Below are 17,674 nucleotides of genomic sequence, written 5' to 3'. Positions count from 1 at the left end.
AAGTGATCAGGCAGAGTACAGTACAGGGATTCAAACAGGGATTGGACGGATTCCTGAGGGATAAAGGGATCGTAGGATACTGAGAGAGGTGCTGGGATGTAATACAAGTATAGAAAACTAACCAGGTAATAAGTATGGAAACCCAACCAAGTCGTGAATGTGCAAGACCGGAGGATTAGGACTTCGATGGGAAGATAGGACTTCAATGGGAAACCAAGGTGGCAAGGGGGCCCCTTCTGGTTATTCAGACAGGTCGTGACCTGTTTGGGCCGCCGCGAGAGCGGACTGCTGGGCAGGATGGACCTATGGTCTGACCCGGCGGAGGCACTGCTTATGTTCTTATGTTCTTATGGCCACGCACATTGGGACACAGAGACAGTTCTACCCATCCTTCCTAGCTGACTGCCAAAGTATTGTCACCTGACATGGGGAATCTATGGAATAGGTTGCCTTGTTATTGATGTTGCCCATGTACCCATAAGGGGTTGGAGAAGCACAAAGGGTTGCCTATTTTCCCCAGCTTTCTCAAGTAAAGAAAAAAACATGATAAGGAAGACTGGCTCAAAAAAAGATTAACAACAACCTCTTAATCTTATTCTCCTTTGTTGTGGGCTGTATTACATTTATTTCTGTTATTTGTACCATCAGTTTTGGACTCTCCATTTTTCATGTCAGATGTGGCATTGTATATTTTTTTAACCTGGTACACATAACCCCTCTTTCACAAAACTGCAAAAGCATTTTTTAGCGCTGGCTGGCACGCTGAATGCTCTGCACTGCTTCCTGACACTCACAGGAACTATTTGTGCTTCAGAGCAATGCAGAGCATTCAGTGCGCAGGCTGGTGCTGAAAAATGCTTTTGCAGTTTTGTAAAAGGGGGTATAATTATTTTCTTTATTTATTATTCTATTCTAATATATTTATAATGCTGAATTCATAAAGAGTTAAGATAAAAATTTGCAGAAACCATGTTTGCATTACATTTTTTTGTGCTCTTTCAGAAGAAAGATTATATCGAGAGGGACTGCTGTGCCATTAAGCACTATATGGTTGAAAGAGAGGTAATTAATATATTCTACATAATGAGACATTGGTTAGTAGATTTAAAGGTGGACATCAGGTGAAACATTGTGCATATATGAAATCATGCATGTATTTGTGCATATGTTATCTTATGGTGATGGAGGAGCCTTCATTACAGCTTTATAGTGCTTGTAGCATGTATGTCTAATAATTTCCAATTTCCAAATAAATCAGCTCAGTCAAAAATATTAACATGGAAAAAAAGTCAGAGCTTGAGTCTTAGAAATCCTTGCATTACAGGTAGTCCCTGTTTTACGAACATCCAACTTACATCAGACTCATACATAAGGACGGAGGTCCTATTCTAACTTCGAAGTCCCAACATGCCCCTCTCCCTCCCTCCTGAGTCCCAACACACCCCTCTCCCTCCCTTCCAAGTTCCAACATGCCCCTCTCCCTCCCTCCCTCCATTCTGTGCCCCAAGTACATGCCTCCCTCTGGCGGGTGTTTATCTTCTGGCTGGCTCCCTCCTCCTCCCAGCTGCAGTCGTTTCTATGCACAAAGCTGCAAGCAGCGGCTCCTACACGTGTCCCATGGCTGAGCCGGAAGCCTTCCCTCTGACATGGGAGGAGCTTCCTCTGACATCAGAGGGAAGGCTTCCAGCTCAGCCACGGGACACACATAGGAGCTGTTGCCCACGGCTTTGTGCAGAAAAATGACTGTGGTTGAAAGGAGGAGGGAAATAGCCAGAAGAAGGTAAACACCCGCCAGAGGGAGACACATACTTGGGCACAGAATGGAAGGAGGGAGAGAAAGGGGCACCTTGGGACTCGGGAGGGAGTACAAAATTTGTACAAAGGACAGAAAAAAGGAGGGAGGGGGCATGAACTTGGAACATAGAATGGAGGGAGGGATGGGAGCTTGAGCCATAGGATGGAAGAATGGAAGGAGTGAGTGAAAGAGATGCTGAGGTGGGGGAGGGAATAGAAAGGGAGAATTGGGTGTCTGAGTGAGAGAGAAAGAGATGGTGCACATGGGGAGATGAAGAAAGAGGAGAATTGATGGGCAGAGAGAGTGAGGAAGAGAGAATTATTGGACATGGTGGTGGGAGAGGAGTGAAGTAGAGATGCATGGGGAAGAGAGATGAGAGGGAGTAATGTTGGATGTGATAGTGGAGAAGTAATAGTGAGATGGATGGAAAGGAATGTAAGAGGGGCCTCAAGGAAGTGGAGAAGGTGGGAAAAATACTAGGATCTGAGTTACATACAAACTCAACTTACGAACGGTTTAAAAAACGGAACCCGTTCTTAACTAGGGACTGCCAGTACATCTCAGATTTGGGCTCCTGACAAACAGTTTGCCCCTCTTGACCTCAAGTTTGCTCAGAAGAGTTCCTCTATCTACTATAATAAATCTTCCTTTAGTTATCCCAGCTTCCGACTGAATGTTTTTTACTACCCATCTTCTATTTTTAAAGTATATTACCCTAGAGGGAAATGCCTCCTTTTTCTTGTTCTGTTTATTGTCATCCTCTCTAGCTTTTCATAGCAATGAGTCTCTAGGTACATCTTATCAGTAAACTCCTTATCCTCTGGGACCCTCCTATTCTGAGCCCAACCTTCTTCCATTCCTTATCTGTTGCCTGGAGGACACCACCTGCAATGAGTATACTGTTCATATACTAACTATTCTTGGTTGAAATATAGGGGCCACTGTCCTGCATATTATGGAAAATACAAGGCTTTACAGTTAGCTTCAGAATAGGTCCTAGAGTTGCAGGATCAAGACGTGTTAGCAGAATCTACTCATTATTTTCCTTCCATTACATTGAAAAACAGGCTGTATGTGAAGAATTTTCACATTGTGTTCTTTTATGCTGCATAGATATTAATGAAAAACAAGATGCGTCTCCAGAAGGATTCAGAAGGAGTGCAAGAAAATATAGCTTTGTAAGCTGCAAAAAAAAACTTATTATTTGCATGTATGGGGGGGGGGGGGTGACATTTTCCAAAGTGTTCAAAAGGCTTTCTGCTGATGCTGCTTCTGAAAATATTTATGAATGCTGCGTAATTTACTCATTTTTGTCTTGTAGCCATGGGTAAGTGGTCGACTCAAAGGCATACACACACAGTACATGCTCTGTTGTTGAGTTTATTGGATTACTGTAATATGCTTTACTTGGGATGCCCTCAGTATCAGGTAAAAACATTGCATACAGAAGTCAAATAGGATCATCAGCTACTTTTGTAAGATTCATTGGTTGCCACCAGTACCTGCCAGGAGTTGGTTTAAGTTTTTTGCTTGCTACATAAGGTATTGTACGGGACGGCTCCTTCATATTTGTATCCACATTTCATGTTGGAGCCATCCGTAAGACCTTCTTGATGTGAACGTTTGTTTATGTTCCCCCACAGTGTGAGGGAGGAAGAAATTGAATTATGTAGAAATCATGTTTATTAGAAGCACAAATATACAGATAAAAAAGCCATACAACAGTTTATAAACCCCTCCCACCAATCCACCCACCAACAAAAAGAAAAGAGAACTAGGTGTGAGCTGAGCGGAATTATGTCAATAAACTGTTCTCATAACAGGCTGCTAATCTGGACTATGATTTAGTAGATATGCTGCGGCTGTTTCCTACTTATCGGGCTTTTAGACGCCAACTTAAAATGTGGTTGTTTGAGGGGTGCTTTTTAAGGGGTAAGGGGATGGGACTTGTATACCATTTTTTCTGTTTGCTTTACACAAAGTGGTTTACATATTTTTTAGACAGGTACTTATTTTGCACCTGGAGCAACAAAGCGTTACAGGACTTGCCCAGAGTCACAAGGAGCTGCAGCGGGAATGTTCTTTTGTTGTGCTTCCTAGATTGGTAGTCCAGTTTATTAAATTATAATCTGCTCTGAAATGCAAGGTATGTGGCGGAATATAAAATAAAATGTTACATTATGTTAATTATCTAACCGCCTGCATTGCCTCCTCCTTTACAAATCCGCGCTAGCATTTTTAGTGCCGGCCGCGGCAATAACAGCTCTGATGCAGCCGGCGCTATAAACGCTGGTGCAGCTTTGTAAAGGAGGGGGTTAGTTAAAGATAAAAACAACAGACTGTGGATGTGGATCTACTGAAAGATGATTTTTTATTCGCTCTTCACAATAAAAATACAAATAAAAGTCTGAATGAGTAATACACGTTTGATTGTCCTGACGGACCCTACATGATCCATGTTTAAGCGAGACCGCCTTCCTCAGGGGTCTGGATGATTTAGGGTACAAAGATAGAAATATGAGCAAAACAATGTATGTGCCTTTGAGAATAAAACCTGAAAATGGCTTGAAATAGTTTAGTGTGGTGGTTTCTTACTCTGCTTGTTTCAAGCCATTTTCGGGTTTTATGCTCAAAGGCACATACATTGTTTTGCTCATATTTCTATCTTTGTACCCTAAATCATCTGGACCCCTGAGGAAAGCGGTCTCGATGAATCACGGACCATGTAGGGTCTGTCAGGACAATCATACGTGTATTACTCATTCAGACTTTTATTTGTATTTTTATTGTGAAGAGTCTGTTGTTTATATCTTTAGATTGTTTTTACTGTGGATCATTGGGTCTCCCTTTTTGTTTTTTGGGGGGTTAGTTAAATAATAATAATAATAATAATTTATTTTTATATACCACCTAACCAGCAGTTCATAGCAGTTTACACAATAGGCACTCGGCATACAATATAATAATAACATCATACATAATAAAATTCAAAGTAACTAATAAAAGCATTAAAACTAATGAATACGGAAAACACAATATAAACTAAAATAAGTATGAATAAAAAGATACAAAGTACATTATAACAACATAATACGAAAATCAATAATGTATATTATATTGTTTAAATAAGTGGGTTTTAAGATCTTTTCGAAATTAGAAATGGAGACAAGAAGATTCAAACATGAATTCATTAGTCCTGCTTGGAATGCTAAGGTCCTATCCAAAAATTTTTTGTAACGACATGCATTTGCTGAAGGGAAATAAAACCAACCAGATCTACAAATATTTTAATTTGAAATAAAAAAAACTGAAATGAGAAACAAGGTAAGCCGGGCGCTAAGCCAAATAAAACTTTAAAACAAATGCATCCAAATTTAAATAACACTCTAGCTTCAAACGGTAGCCAGTGAAGCTTTTGATAACATACACTGATATGATCGTGTTTTTTCAGATAAAAAATCAAACTAATAGCTGTATTTTGTATGATTTCTAGGCGGCTAGTGGTTATTTTATACGATCCCAGATAAATAACATTACAATAATCCAATATTGAAAGGACTGAAGATTGAACTAGGATTTTAAATGATATAAAATCAAAATATTTCCTAATAGTACGCAGCTTCCAGAGGATCACGTGCGCATGTTTTTACCATGTGGACTGCAGGATTTTTAAAATAAAACTATCCAATTCCTTTCACTTTGTAACTTACAGTAGGAATACAATGTGCACTTGTTTATACCAGCTATTTGGTGGGCAGAATTTTTGGGCAGTAAAATATGCCCATAGTATTAAATGTTCAAATGTATGAGTGTAAGTATAAATCTTTATCTATTCCTTAAGGGGCCTTTTCTTACTAAACATGCGCTAATATACACTTAACACAGAAAAAGGCTTACCGCAAAAGGCATGAAAGATTAACACACTACCTGGATAACACAGACTTACCCCCGCCCCCTCCCCTTTTACTAACGGTAGCGCAGTTTTTAGCGCCAGCTGCAATGATAATAGCACCAACGCTCATAGGAATTTTATGAGCATCAGAGCTGTTACCCCTGTGGCTGGCGCTAAAATCTGAGCTACAGTTTTGTGAAAGGGGGGGTTAATGTGAGAGCATAAGGGGAAATTCATCAAGCAGCATTAGGGTTTAAACCCATAGATATAAAGCAGGAGTCTCAAAGTCCCTCCTTGAGGGCCGCAATCCAGTCGGGTTTTCAGGATTTCCCCAATGAATATGCATGAGATCTATGTGCATGCACTGCTTTGAGAACCCTGATATAAAGAGAGTTATAGAATTTAGTGTGTACCAGTTCTCTTAATGCAAATTAAAGGTACATTAAGTACTAATCCTGCTTAATTAATTCTCCCTTTAGCACCTCCCAAATAAGAGTTGGTTAAGTGTCCCACATTAAGGCCCCCTTTTATCAAGCTGCATATAGGGGATTTTTTTAAAACTCATAGCACTGCAGTAAAAGCTCTGACCTCATAGGAACTCTATGAGCATTGTAGCTTGTATTGCAGCGATCTGTGATAAAATTAAGCCCTTGCACAGCTTGATAAAAGGGGGCCTAATATTTTTTTGAAAGTGGCATGCATTAATGAAAAATTTAGCAGAAACCCGCAACAATGAAACCAAAAGTCTTATTTTGGGCTGCATTAAAAAATGGGTATAGCTTGTGGACAAGCCCATATTAAAATGTGCTAAGCCAGTTTCTTAATTCTTTTTAGTTATAGGACCTCTAAAATGCTTATATACCACCTATATAACATTTCAACCCTTGGGAAATGCCTCCTCAAATTGCAGGCAAATCTACTATATGGGGCAGCCATTTTTTATGAGAGCCCATTTCCTCTGGTAAGAAAGTACTTTCACAGAAAAATGGATTGAAAAATTACTATGTGGGCAGTTTGAAAATTATCATCCTGTAACTTCTCTGAAATTCAAGTTCTTCTCCAAGAGACTTTGGATATACCGTTGAGTTACTCATTCTGTACTGGAGATAGCTCATTAGAAGTCAAGAGCGATGTTTGTCAAGATGTGACTGGAATCACTTATGCCATACCAGAGGTGACTTAGCAAGCAGTAGTTAGATCAGTGCCAGCAAGTTTATGAGAAGAGGTGCTTTGAGCAAGCCTTTTTTGATATGGAAGAGGGCTAGGAACATTCTGTGTTCTTACAGATAAGTGGCCTGTCTTGTATAATTGGCCATGACCTGGTAGAGTCTGATATAACTAGTGCATTCAGTACATTTTTAGTCCTGTAAGATATCATGGTATGGCCCAATCTGATAGATTCTAACTTGCTTATCTATCCTATTCATAGGCTGGAAATGGAGATTCGTACAGGCTTCCTCCGGTCCCCAGTCCCAGCTACAGACAGTGTAATGTGTGAGATTATTAAGGCAGAACGGGTAAATAAATCTGTTACTTTCCTTTATGAGTGTTTGATATTCACTGTGGTACGTATACAGTATAGTATCATAACATATTACCCCACTGAGGACTTCAGGATTTGTACTTATAATATTCTGATTCTGAGCCAGAAACTTATCACCTGAAAAAAGGAGTAACCCCCCAGAGTCCATAAAATAATTTTATCGACTTTAGTCTAGCTTCTAATTTCCCTCCACTTTTTTTAATCAGTTAGAGGTAGAATATCATTTGATTTGTTAGATTTAAGACATAAGAATTGTCAACCTGAGTCAGACAAAGGGTCCATCTAGGCCAATATCTTGTTTCAAACAGTGGCCAAGCCAGGTCACAAGTACCTGGAACAATCACAAAAAGGAGCAAGATTATGTGCTACCTACCCTATGCAGTGACTTTCTCCAGGTCTTCCTTAAAAATGGTTTATCAACTTTATCTGCAGGAATTTATCCAAACCTTTTTTAAACTCAGCAATGCTAACAGCTTTCTCATATCCTCTGGCAATGTGTTCCAGTGAAAATTTTTTTTTTTCTGATTTGTTATAAAAGTATCATTATGAAACTTCATGACATGCATCCTAGTTTTTGTACTGTTTGAAAGAATAAACAATCAATTCTCATTTACCAATTCCACTTTGCTCAGGATTTTGTAGACCTCTATCATATCATATTCCTAAATATTTAATTGTTAAAAATGATGCAAGAAAAATATAAAATCTTATTAAAGCCATCAATATCACACCCAGGCCCATGCTAAATATCTTTCGCATGGTAAAACCCATGCTAGCTGCTTGACACAGCTTAGTAAAAGAGGCCCAGAACCAGATAATGCCAATGTTTAGTAATATATCTTTAGTAACCTGTTACAAAAGCAGGTACACAGATAACCGGAAAAGTTTTACATGGTTAATTTTAATTAGAAAGAGTACCACTTAAGATATAACCATACAAAAACTGGTGCAAGTTAAAGAGAGGCAAGGGTTTACAATCAATATAGAGAACTAGTCTGCCCGTTACATTAACGGGTGCTAGAATAGATGTGTGTGTCTTTCTTTCTTTCTCTTTCTCTCTCCTTGACCGCTTTCTGTCTCTCTCTTTCCTCGGCTGTCCACCATCACCCCTTGCCTGTTCCACCTGTCCAGCAGTAGACCTTCTCCCTTCCTTTTACCTCCCCCTTGTCCAGCAGCACTCCTTACCTGCTCCCCCTGTCCCTCTTCCCTGCTCCCCCTGTCCAGCAGCACTCCTTACCTGCTCCCCCTGTCCAGCATGCGGCTCCTCTTCTTTAAAACAGCCTACTGGCTGTAACGAACCTCGCAGGCTGCTCTGCATCTCGGTAGCACGTTTCCTGTGACACGATACCGTGCATCAGAAGGAACGTGCTATCGAGGTGCACAGCGGCCTGTGAGGTTTGCTACAGCCAGCGATCAGAGATGGAGCAGCAGCGGTTGGTGAATGGGGGCGGGAGGGGGGAGTCGCCAGCGTGACCCCTGCCTCCATGTTCTCCCTTCCTCTGTGTTTGAAAATCGAATTCTGCACAGAAGCACACCTCATGGAGGCAGGACACATAAAACCCTAAGTGCACATGCGCACTTAGGGTTTTATTATAGAGGATTATTATTCTTCCCCATACACATTTATACCAATCCCCATACCCCTTCCACAAACCCACCCAGACAACCACACCTCCACCACATACGCACAACATCTACCCACTCCACACTCACATACACACATCTTTTCACACCCAACCACAAATATATGTAGGTCTTATGTAAAATGTGACCCATTTTCTAACAAATCTACATGAAAGAAGGGTTTAGACACCAAGAGAAACAACTTCTATCCTGTTCAAATTAGAATTCATCTTGCTTAAAATAAATGCCATTCTTTAGTTCAACAGAAAAGGAAATTGTGGGGTAGTAGATAGACTATTTATAGAGAAAAAAAAGATTTGTTCTCCCAAGCTGACAGTTTTATATTACTTAACAAATATAAATGACTCCCCCCCCGAGACGCGCCATACTGAAAGCTCCGGGGGAAGCTGTCCTCCTTTCCCTCGGTGCCGCTGTTGCGCTGAGGGGGGGGGGGCGTCTGCTTCCGTCTCCTGCGTTCTCAGTGCACTCTTCTGGAAGCAGCGACTCCAACCTTGCACGAAACCTCCTCAGCGAATCCCAGTTGTTTAAAGTAGCGTGGCCCTCCCCCTCCTCCCTTCCCGCCGAGAGTTTGCGTGTGCAGCACTCTCCACACCTGCTTCTGGGCCTTGTACTGCCCTAATTTACTCTGGCACGTCCCTGATGACATCATCAGAGACGCGGCAGAGCAAATCAGGGCAGTAGAAGGCCCCGAAGCAGCGTGTGTAGAGTGCTGCACACGCTGCTTGAATTGGCGTTTGGAGTCGGCCCGCGAAAAAAGTAGCAGCTGGAGTTTTTTTTCTGCGCTTCCCTTCCCGCCCCTTGAGGTGTCGCCGCGGCTCCTCTAGATCCCCGCCAGCGTCGGAAGCCTTCTCCGACGCTGGTGCGGTTTGTGAGAGGAGCCGACAGGAGAGCAAGATGTCCAGCGCTAGGTCCAGTCCTTCCAGTGAGTGTAGGTAAGTGCTGGGGATTCGCGCATGCGCACTCCTGCGGCCACAGACCTGATCACGGAAGCACGCTGATAGGAGTGCGCATGCGCGGCTAGCTTTTTATTATATAGGATATTCTAAAGTAAACCCTCAGGGAAGGTACCAACCAAATTTAACAGTAAATATGAATAATAATATAAATATTTTATAAACATAATTTGATATAAAACATATACCTAGGGTAAAACTCGGATGTCTCAATCCGTCCTCCTTTTTCTGGAGCCATATGGTAACCCTACATATACCCTAATATACAACTAAATAAAATTAATTTGGCACTCACCTTGAGGTTTTCTTTTTGTTTTTAGATACAAAATCTGGGTAAAAGATGTTCATAGATGCTACATTTTAAAAGTTTGGAAATAGCATAAATTTGATGCAAGGCCAAAAAATGCACAAACTAAACAATGTATAGAATACTGCCAAACCTACCACAGCCTTGCATATGAATCTCCATGTCACCCAAACATTATTGGAAGTGGACAGTTACCAGTCAATATTCAGCCCATGGCAGTCAGTGGATTTTTTGGGTTTTTTTTAATTTTGTGTCATATACGGGCATCTGCATTGAATATGAAGCTTATGTGAGTCCCAGCCAATAGTCAATCGGGAACTGCATGACACTTGTATGAAAGCCTAGGGTGAATATTGACTGGGACATGCAAAAGAGATGCAAGTGTCCTTACTATCGTTAATTCCCCCTTATCACCCTCAAAAGGTCTCCCGCCTACCCCCCCACCCCTGGACCAAGGCCTTCCTTTTAGATTCCTGGTGGTCCAATGGAGTCCTACAGGCAGGATCAATGCCCAATCATTCATGACCATCACTGCTCCTTTCACAAGATGGGCACGGTGACCTCTAGCAGCTGCCTCAAGGTGCTAGCCTTTTTGCTGTCTTAACTTTAGCCACTTACTTAACCAGTTAGCGGTCCGAACATCACTGCTAACCAGTTAAGTACCAGCTCTGCCTAAGCACCACCCTCACACTGCCCCAGCACTTGCAGAGAGTACAAGGGTGGTTAGTGCTGCTATTCAGTGGCATTTTCTAGTTCAGTGCCAAAGGATATCAGCAGTTAGGCAGCAACAAGTAATTTAACTGGGCAGAAAGCTCTCCTGTCTGAATAAATTGCTTTGAAAATTGACTGGTTAGATTTTATAGATATTGTTGCAGCATTGACCTTTCCACCTGTATCCTGAGCCCAGAAATACTGTCCTTTCATGTCTAATGGTTTCTTAATCTACAGGATGAGAAGATGAAGAAAGAGGCACAAAGACAGAGACAGCAAGAACAACAAAATCAAAGATCCAAGTAGGTGAAAAAGACCATAGAAAGGCTGTTCTATTGGCCTTACAGATAGTGCAGTTTTCAGGATATCCACAATGAATATATATATAGTATATTGCATCCAGAAGTAAATCAGATATATACTGCCTCCTATGCATGTGGGGTCGTGTAAAGAATATGGTTCTGCCAGAGGCAATGTTCCTGAAGATAAGGGGAAAAAATTAATTCTGTTCTGGACATTCTGATTTGAAAAACTACAAGAAGTCCATTTACAGCAGTGGTCTCAAACTCAAACCCTTTGCAGGGCCACATTTTGGATCTGTAGGTACTTGGAGGGCCTCAGAAAAAATAGTTAATGTCTTATTAAAGAAATGACAATTTTGCATGAGGTAAAACTCTTTATAGTTTATAAATCTTTCCTTTTGGCTCAGACGTAATAATAATATTGTCATTGTTATAGCTAAAGAGACATATGATCAAGAAACTGTTTTATTTTACTGTTCTGATTATGATAAACATACCGAGGACCTCAAAATAGTACCTGGCGGGCCGCATGTGGCCCCTGGGCCACGAGTTTGAGACCACTGATTTACAGCATCAAAGATGCAGTTCTTGTAATTCGTGGTCCAATCATCCCTGTGATGTTATTTCTGAGATCTTTCCCAGAACCCAGGCTCTGAAGTGGCTGGGTTGACTTGACCAGAAAGTTCTTGTCTCTGGACAAGTGGTCCATATTACAATGATTGCTTACCACTTTCACTACCCAAGGTGAGTCACAGGCACCTTCCTGCTGAAGTGCAGGCTTTGGCAAATGTTGAGATTAAAATTCATGCTGTTTGAAGCATTGTCTGAATTATGAATTGCAAAAAGCTGGTAGCCAAGCTGTGTTTGTAGCTATACGAGCAGGGGCCTAACCCATACAAGCGCCTAAACAGCAGGGATCATGCTAAGTATGTTCTGTGAAGGAGAAAATGGGCATGCATATACACTGACACACACAAGTATGCTACAAAGCAACAGGATATACTCAAAGAAAACAGAGAAAGTGACCAGGTGGTACTCAATATCTTTATTCTATGAAGACTCGACACATACGTGTTTCGACCCAAAGGCCTGCCTCAGGAGTCTTAATGCTTTGATCAATACAGTATATGTTAACTGTTCTGTCTTATAAATTATAATGATTGAGTCATTCACCAAACACATCAATCAGAATGATCACTAAAAAATTTGTCTGCAGAACCTGGGTTAATCTCCACATTGCCAAAATGCTGCCGCTCTGTGGTCATCTTGGATTTCCTGCTTTTTTTTTTTTCAAAGTTCTCAAAATCCTTCAAATCACCTCATTTTGCCTCAAAACTAGCAGGGATGGAGTCCTCAGGCTCTTTTACCCCTAATTCATGCTAGATTTGTGCTGGTTGGATGCTGGAAGAGCACCCTTGCACCACATGCCATGCAGCATGTGAAGGGGGGGGGGGGGTAGAAACATCAGGCTTAGCCTCCCTTTTGGTTTCTAGGGCTGAAGAACCTTTGGGAGGCCTGTCTACCAGGAGAAAATCCCTCCTGGCACCCCAGAACAGCAGTGGACCTAAGCGTAAGAGCATGGAAACTGCGGAGTCCAAGAGATGTAAGGTGGAGTTACGTAAAGGGAACTCAGTGCTGCCTAATAAAGTCTTTTGTTTTGAATTTATTAATTTGATTTGAAAAGCTTATTTGGATATACAAGATCCTCATATGATGTCTGGCACAAGCCAGGGGGCATGTAAGGGGGCATGGGCTCCCAGGGCACATCAGCTATCACAGAGCAAGTCTTCCTTGTTGTGCGATATGGGGGTCTCAGACAGGAGCAGGAAGCAATGGTGGCTCTCAACCAAAGGAATGAGCCCACAGTATGCCAGCTGTTCAAGCCTTTGGCACTATCAGAGCTCATTACTGACTCCCTGTGGGAGCTATAGTTAGACTCCCAGAAGGCCCCTTCCACTCAGTGTTCTATCCTGAGCAGAATGAGAGTGCAGCCCATGTCTTTTCCCTGGCATCCTGATATGAGTGTTTTAGTCACAGAGAACTGGGATGCTCCTGAGGGCTCTTTAAATGTAACCAAATCAATGTCTGGACTGTATCCTATGGCACAAGAGTGTCAACAGATGTTCGCTTAGCCTAAGGTAGATTTCTTGGTTGCTCAGGTAACTAAACACATGTACCTGCCAAGTTAGGGAGGCATGGTATTTAAAGACATGTAGGATCACAGAGTGGATGTGGTACTAAAAAGGCAGTTCAAAGCTTTGGTCTTAGGGATCAAAGCAGCTGCAGCAGCATCTTTTGTGGCATGTGCTTGTCATACCAAGATACTTGGTCTCACCCTGGCAGATGATGAGCCTTTGCCCCAGTTTATGCTAGCAGGGGTGGATTATGTGGCCGATGCTGTCTCCAACATTGGAGCCATGAGCAAAGTTTCAGCTTATTCGATTTCAGCAGGGTAGGCCAAGTAGGCAAGTGCCTCGCGCCCGAAGAGTTCAGGGGGCCCCAGAATGCAACCTGCTTCGATGACATCAGTGTAGCTGCCTCTGGGTCTGGCTCCAGGCGTCCAAGTATTGTCTCCTCCTGCCTTCTTCATTATTCAGTGTAGCCAAATTCGTAGTTTTCAAAAGACTGCGGGCATCGGTTCCTACATGTTGCCCGTGGCTGACCCAGAAGCCTTTCCTCTGATGCTGGGATTTTGCGTTAGAGGAAAGGCTTCTGGGTCAGCTGTGGGAAGAGTGTAGGAACCGCTGCTTGTGGCTTTTTGAAGACTCTGTATTCAACTGCACTAAATAATGAAGAAGGAACGAGAAGGTGCTACTTGGACTTCTGTAGCTGGGCCAAGAGGTACACTCTCGCAGGAGGGGGGACATGGGGAGGGGGACAGAGGCAGGGAGGGGGGGGGAAGAGGCCAGGAAGGGGTCAGTCCAGGGGGCCCAGTGTACTTGGGTGCCTAGGGCCCACTGGAGAATTAATCCTGCCCTGCATTTGAGCAGCCTCAGTTAGAGGAATATACTTGCACTTTCTCTACAAGTTATTTTTTCCAGCAAAAGCAGTGCATAACTATGGGGCCCTTTTACTAAAGTTTAGAAGCACTAATAGACATGAATTTATTCAAGTGCTCAAGTATTTTTCCCTATCTGTCCCAGTGGACTCACAATCTATTGTGCTGTTTCCTTTCCCAACCTAACCCTGCTCTCTGGAATGCTTCAATACTGTGATATACGGTTAAGTATACTTGCATTAAGTGGTAGGGACTGCTGCCCTCTGCTTATGAATATCCAGAAAAATCACTCACTGTAAAGTCAATAGAACATATTTTGAAATCACTGTTTTAAAAGAAAAGTCCCGTGTTCAAGGTCTGTGGAATAAGTTTTAACTGAGACTAAGCAATACACACTCCATAAAAATGTTTTTAAAAGAGTCTAAAAACACGCCTAAATCGGTACTTGGACGATCAGAAAGACACGTTATCCAAGTACTACTAATCGAACAGAGTTTTAGATGTATCTAAAATCAGCTTAGGCCTTTTCCCTGCCTCTGTACGCCCAGAGCAAAAAGGGGCGTTTTTGGAGGAGTGGGTAAGGCGGGAGGTGGGCCAACCTACACTTAGTCGTCTGGCAGTCATAATCAAAAAGTTTGACAGGTTGCCTAGTGGAACTTAAAAGTTTTGACTTAGACCAAGTCAAAACAAGTATAAGTTCCGAATCGGGCTGCTGAGCTGATCTCAGCTGCCACGATCAGCTCAGCAGCCCAGGCAACCTGTCCCCTGCCCCGTAACGATCACGGCAGGAGAGATGCCTTGTCCCTCCTGCCTACAGCTGCTGCAACCCTCTCAAATGTTCCCCGGCAGGAGAGATGTCCAATCTCTCCTGCCACGATCCCCCAAAACCTCCTGCAATGATCTCCGGCAGGAGAGATGCCCAATCTCTCCTGCTGTGATTCTCTGAACCCTCCCCAATGATCGGCAGCAGGAGAGATGCCCAATCCCTCCTGAAGACACCCGCAAACCCCCCACCAATGTTCCCCAGCAGGAGGGATGCCCAATCCCTCCTGATGACACCTCCACCCCCTGAATGTTTGCCACCACCACCCTCTAGACCCTCAATCCCCCAAAACCTCACACCTACCAGGACCCCCCTCTAACCTAGTTTTGTTGGCCAGCACCGGGAAGGGGCAGGCTTGCCATTCCTTCGAAGATGGGCATGTCAGCTGGACGCAGGCAGGAACCATCTAACCGATCAACGAAACAAGGTTAGAGGGGGCATCTGGGTGATGTCCTGGTTGGGGGGGGGTCCTGGTAGGGGTGGTGGCAAACTATCGGGCATGTGGGGGCAAGCTTTTGAGGGTGCGGGTGTCAGCAGGAGGGATTGGGCATCCCTCCTGCTGGGGAATATTGGCAGAGGATATCAGCATGAAGGATTGGGCATCCCTCCTGCTGCCGATCATTGCAAGAGGGTTCGGAGGATTGCGGCAGGAAAGATTGAGCATCTTTCTTGCTGGGGAACATTTGGGAGGCGGATCACAGTGGCTCCGGGAAGTAGGGACTGGGCATCCCTCCTGCCGCGATCATTGGGGGGGGAGGGGGACGACGATCGGTTCCATGATTCTCTAACCGTCGCTTATGACACACCGGTTAGAGAATCATGCTTATAGGCAAAGGACTGGTCCCTCCCACACCTAAAAGGTTTTGTTTTGGGCATTTGGGACTTGGGTGATTTTTTTTTTTTTTTTTTTAGAATAGGGCTTAAAGATACACTTAGTGGCTGTCTGGGCGATTAAACTCCTGAACGTACAGGAAGACCATTCTAAAAAAAAACAACAAAAAAACAACCATATTTTGGATGGTTTTTTTTTTCGAGAAAGGATATTTCCCTGCTGCCTTCTTTGTGTGCCTAGAGCCTTAGGCCAAAAGGAGACTTAGACATTGTTTTTGATTATGCCCCTCCACCAGTGTATAAGATCTGTGGAGGAAAGTGGGACAATAAGTCTTAAGATGCAAAGTATTCATTTTTTTTCATGTGCAGGCATGTATTTCATGAAACTTACATTATCCTGATACAAGAGCGAATTTTAAGTTTTATTAAGCAATAAGGTAGTGAATAGTCTGTGATTACTAATAGAAGTATTGTGTGGAGTCTATGGGTTCCTTTTACTAAGGTGCGCTAGCGTTTTTAGTGCATGCAGGAAATTACCGTGTGCTACACTGCATTCTACGCTTCTAGAACTAATGCCAGCTCAAAGCTGGCAGAATTAAAGGGTAAGCCAAGTAGGCAAGTGCCTTGGGCCCGAAGAGTTCAGCGCACGTGGCAATGTAGCGCGCAGTAATTTCCTGCATGCACTAAAAACGCTAGCGCACCTTAGTGGCAATGTAGCGCGTTAAAGCCCTAGCGCACCTTAGTAAAAGGAGCCCTATGTGATGTTTTGTAATTTTTTACTTATGAGACAAAACAGACACCAATCTGTCTTCAATTAAAGTAAGAGTTTTCTAAAATGATAGCAAAAATCTTCAGCAATATATTATCTCAGTTCTTTTCTTTGTGCCTCACAGGCCGTTCAGCGGTACGTCATATGTCAATAAAGATAAGAGTCTTTTGCAATTTAGGGCCCCTTTTACAAAGCTGCGGTAGCGATTCCCCTGCAACAAATGCACCGGAGCCCATTCACTTCCTATGGGCTTTGGTGCATTTGCTGTGTGGGAATCTACTGTGGCATTGTAAAAGTGGCCCTTAATTGCTTAATGTAGAGACTGAAGTTTATGAATACGAGGTATGAATTATTTCCCTTCTCATTCTGTTGTTCTCTTTATTTTTGAAGGGCTATCTATTTCATCTTTTCTCTCTAATTTTCAGATTCCTGAACTTTATTATGACGTGGCTGTTGAAGTGCCTTGGGAACACTACACTAACTCTTGTCTCCTATATGGTTCTCTGGCTGGTTGTTGATATTTGCAAACATCAGGACCAAAGTTTCTGGGCAGTCCTTTTCGAAGATTTTATTCTCCCATATAGCAACGGTCTGAAGCCCATTTAAACCTTAACACAAGAAATGTCAAGGGTCAAGTGCAGCACACAAAAGTCATTCTCTTGTTTACCCACACCATGAAGAATGATATTCTAAATGATAAAGTACATTAAATTGAGGTACTTTTTGTTTTGGAGTGTTTGGTTTAATTACTGCAATGAGAAAAAATTTCAGTTGTCTTTGCCCTCTGTAAGAATACCTAGTATGTGTCTAGGAAAGGAGGGTGGAATGGGGCTGGGAGAGGGGAATAGTGGAAATCTCTTGTGGTTTAAGCTGTTAGCTTTGTCCTGCTTCAAAGCAAATGGTACATACATACCCCAGAGTGCACCCAGGCTCTGATAAGGAAGGCTAAGAAAGACTTTTTTCATAAAGTTCAAGCTGGCGTACCGCACTCTGTGCTTCAGAGCGAATTTTTGAAGCACAGAGGGCGGTACGCCAGCTTGAACTTATAAAGCTGAGGTGTGATTGTTTGAAGAGGCACAGCCTTTAATGCACGGAATAGCGCATGC

The 17,674-nt window shown here is 42.8% G+C and overlaps 1 protein-coding gene across 1 annotated transcript in view; it reads left to right on the top strand.

Annotated features, from left to right (window-relative positions):
- LOC117364222 overlaps positions 1–17,121 on the top strand; it is a 43,783-nt gene extending 26,662 nt beyond the window's left edge. The window contains exons 4-9 of the mRNA XM_033953236.1: positions 1,003–1,062; positions 2,909–2,973; positions 7,117–7,204; positions 11,083–11,147; positions 12,641–12,750; positions 16,994–17,121. Of these exons, the coding sequence (XP_033809127.1) occupies positions 1,003–1,062; positions 2,909–2,973; positions 7,117–7,204; positions 11,083–11,147; positions 12,641–12,750; positions 16,994–17,001 (396 nt within the window). The 3' untranslated portion in view covers positions 17,002–17,121. The remainder of the gene's footprint in view (positions 1–1,002; positions 1,063–2,908; positions 2,974–7,116; positions 7,205–11,082; positions 11,148–12,640; positions 12,751–16,993) is intronic.
- The last annotated feature ends 553 nt before the right edge of the window (positions 17,122–17,674 follow it).

This window comes from Geotrypetes seraphini, chromosome 7 (genome assembly GCF_902459505.1).
Source record: "Geotrypetes seraphini chromosome 7, aGeoSer1.1, whole genome shotgun sequence".
Lineage (NCBI taxonomy): Eukaryota > Metazoa > Chordata > Amphibia > Gymnophiona > Dermophiidae > Geotrypetes > Geotrypetes seraphini.
Note: the sequence above shows the minus strand (reverse complement) of the source record. Positions and strands in the feature narration are given on the sequence as shown.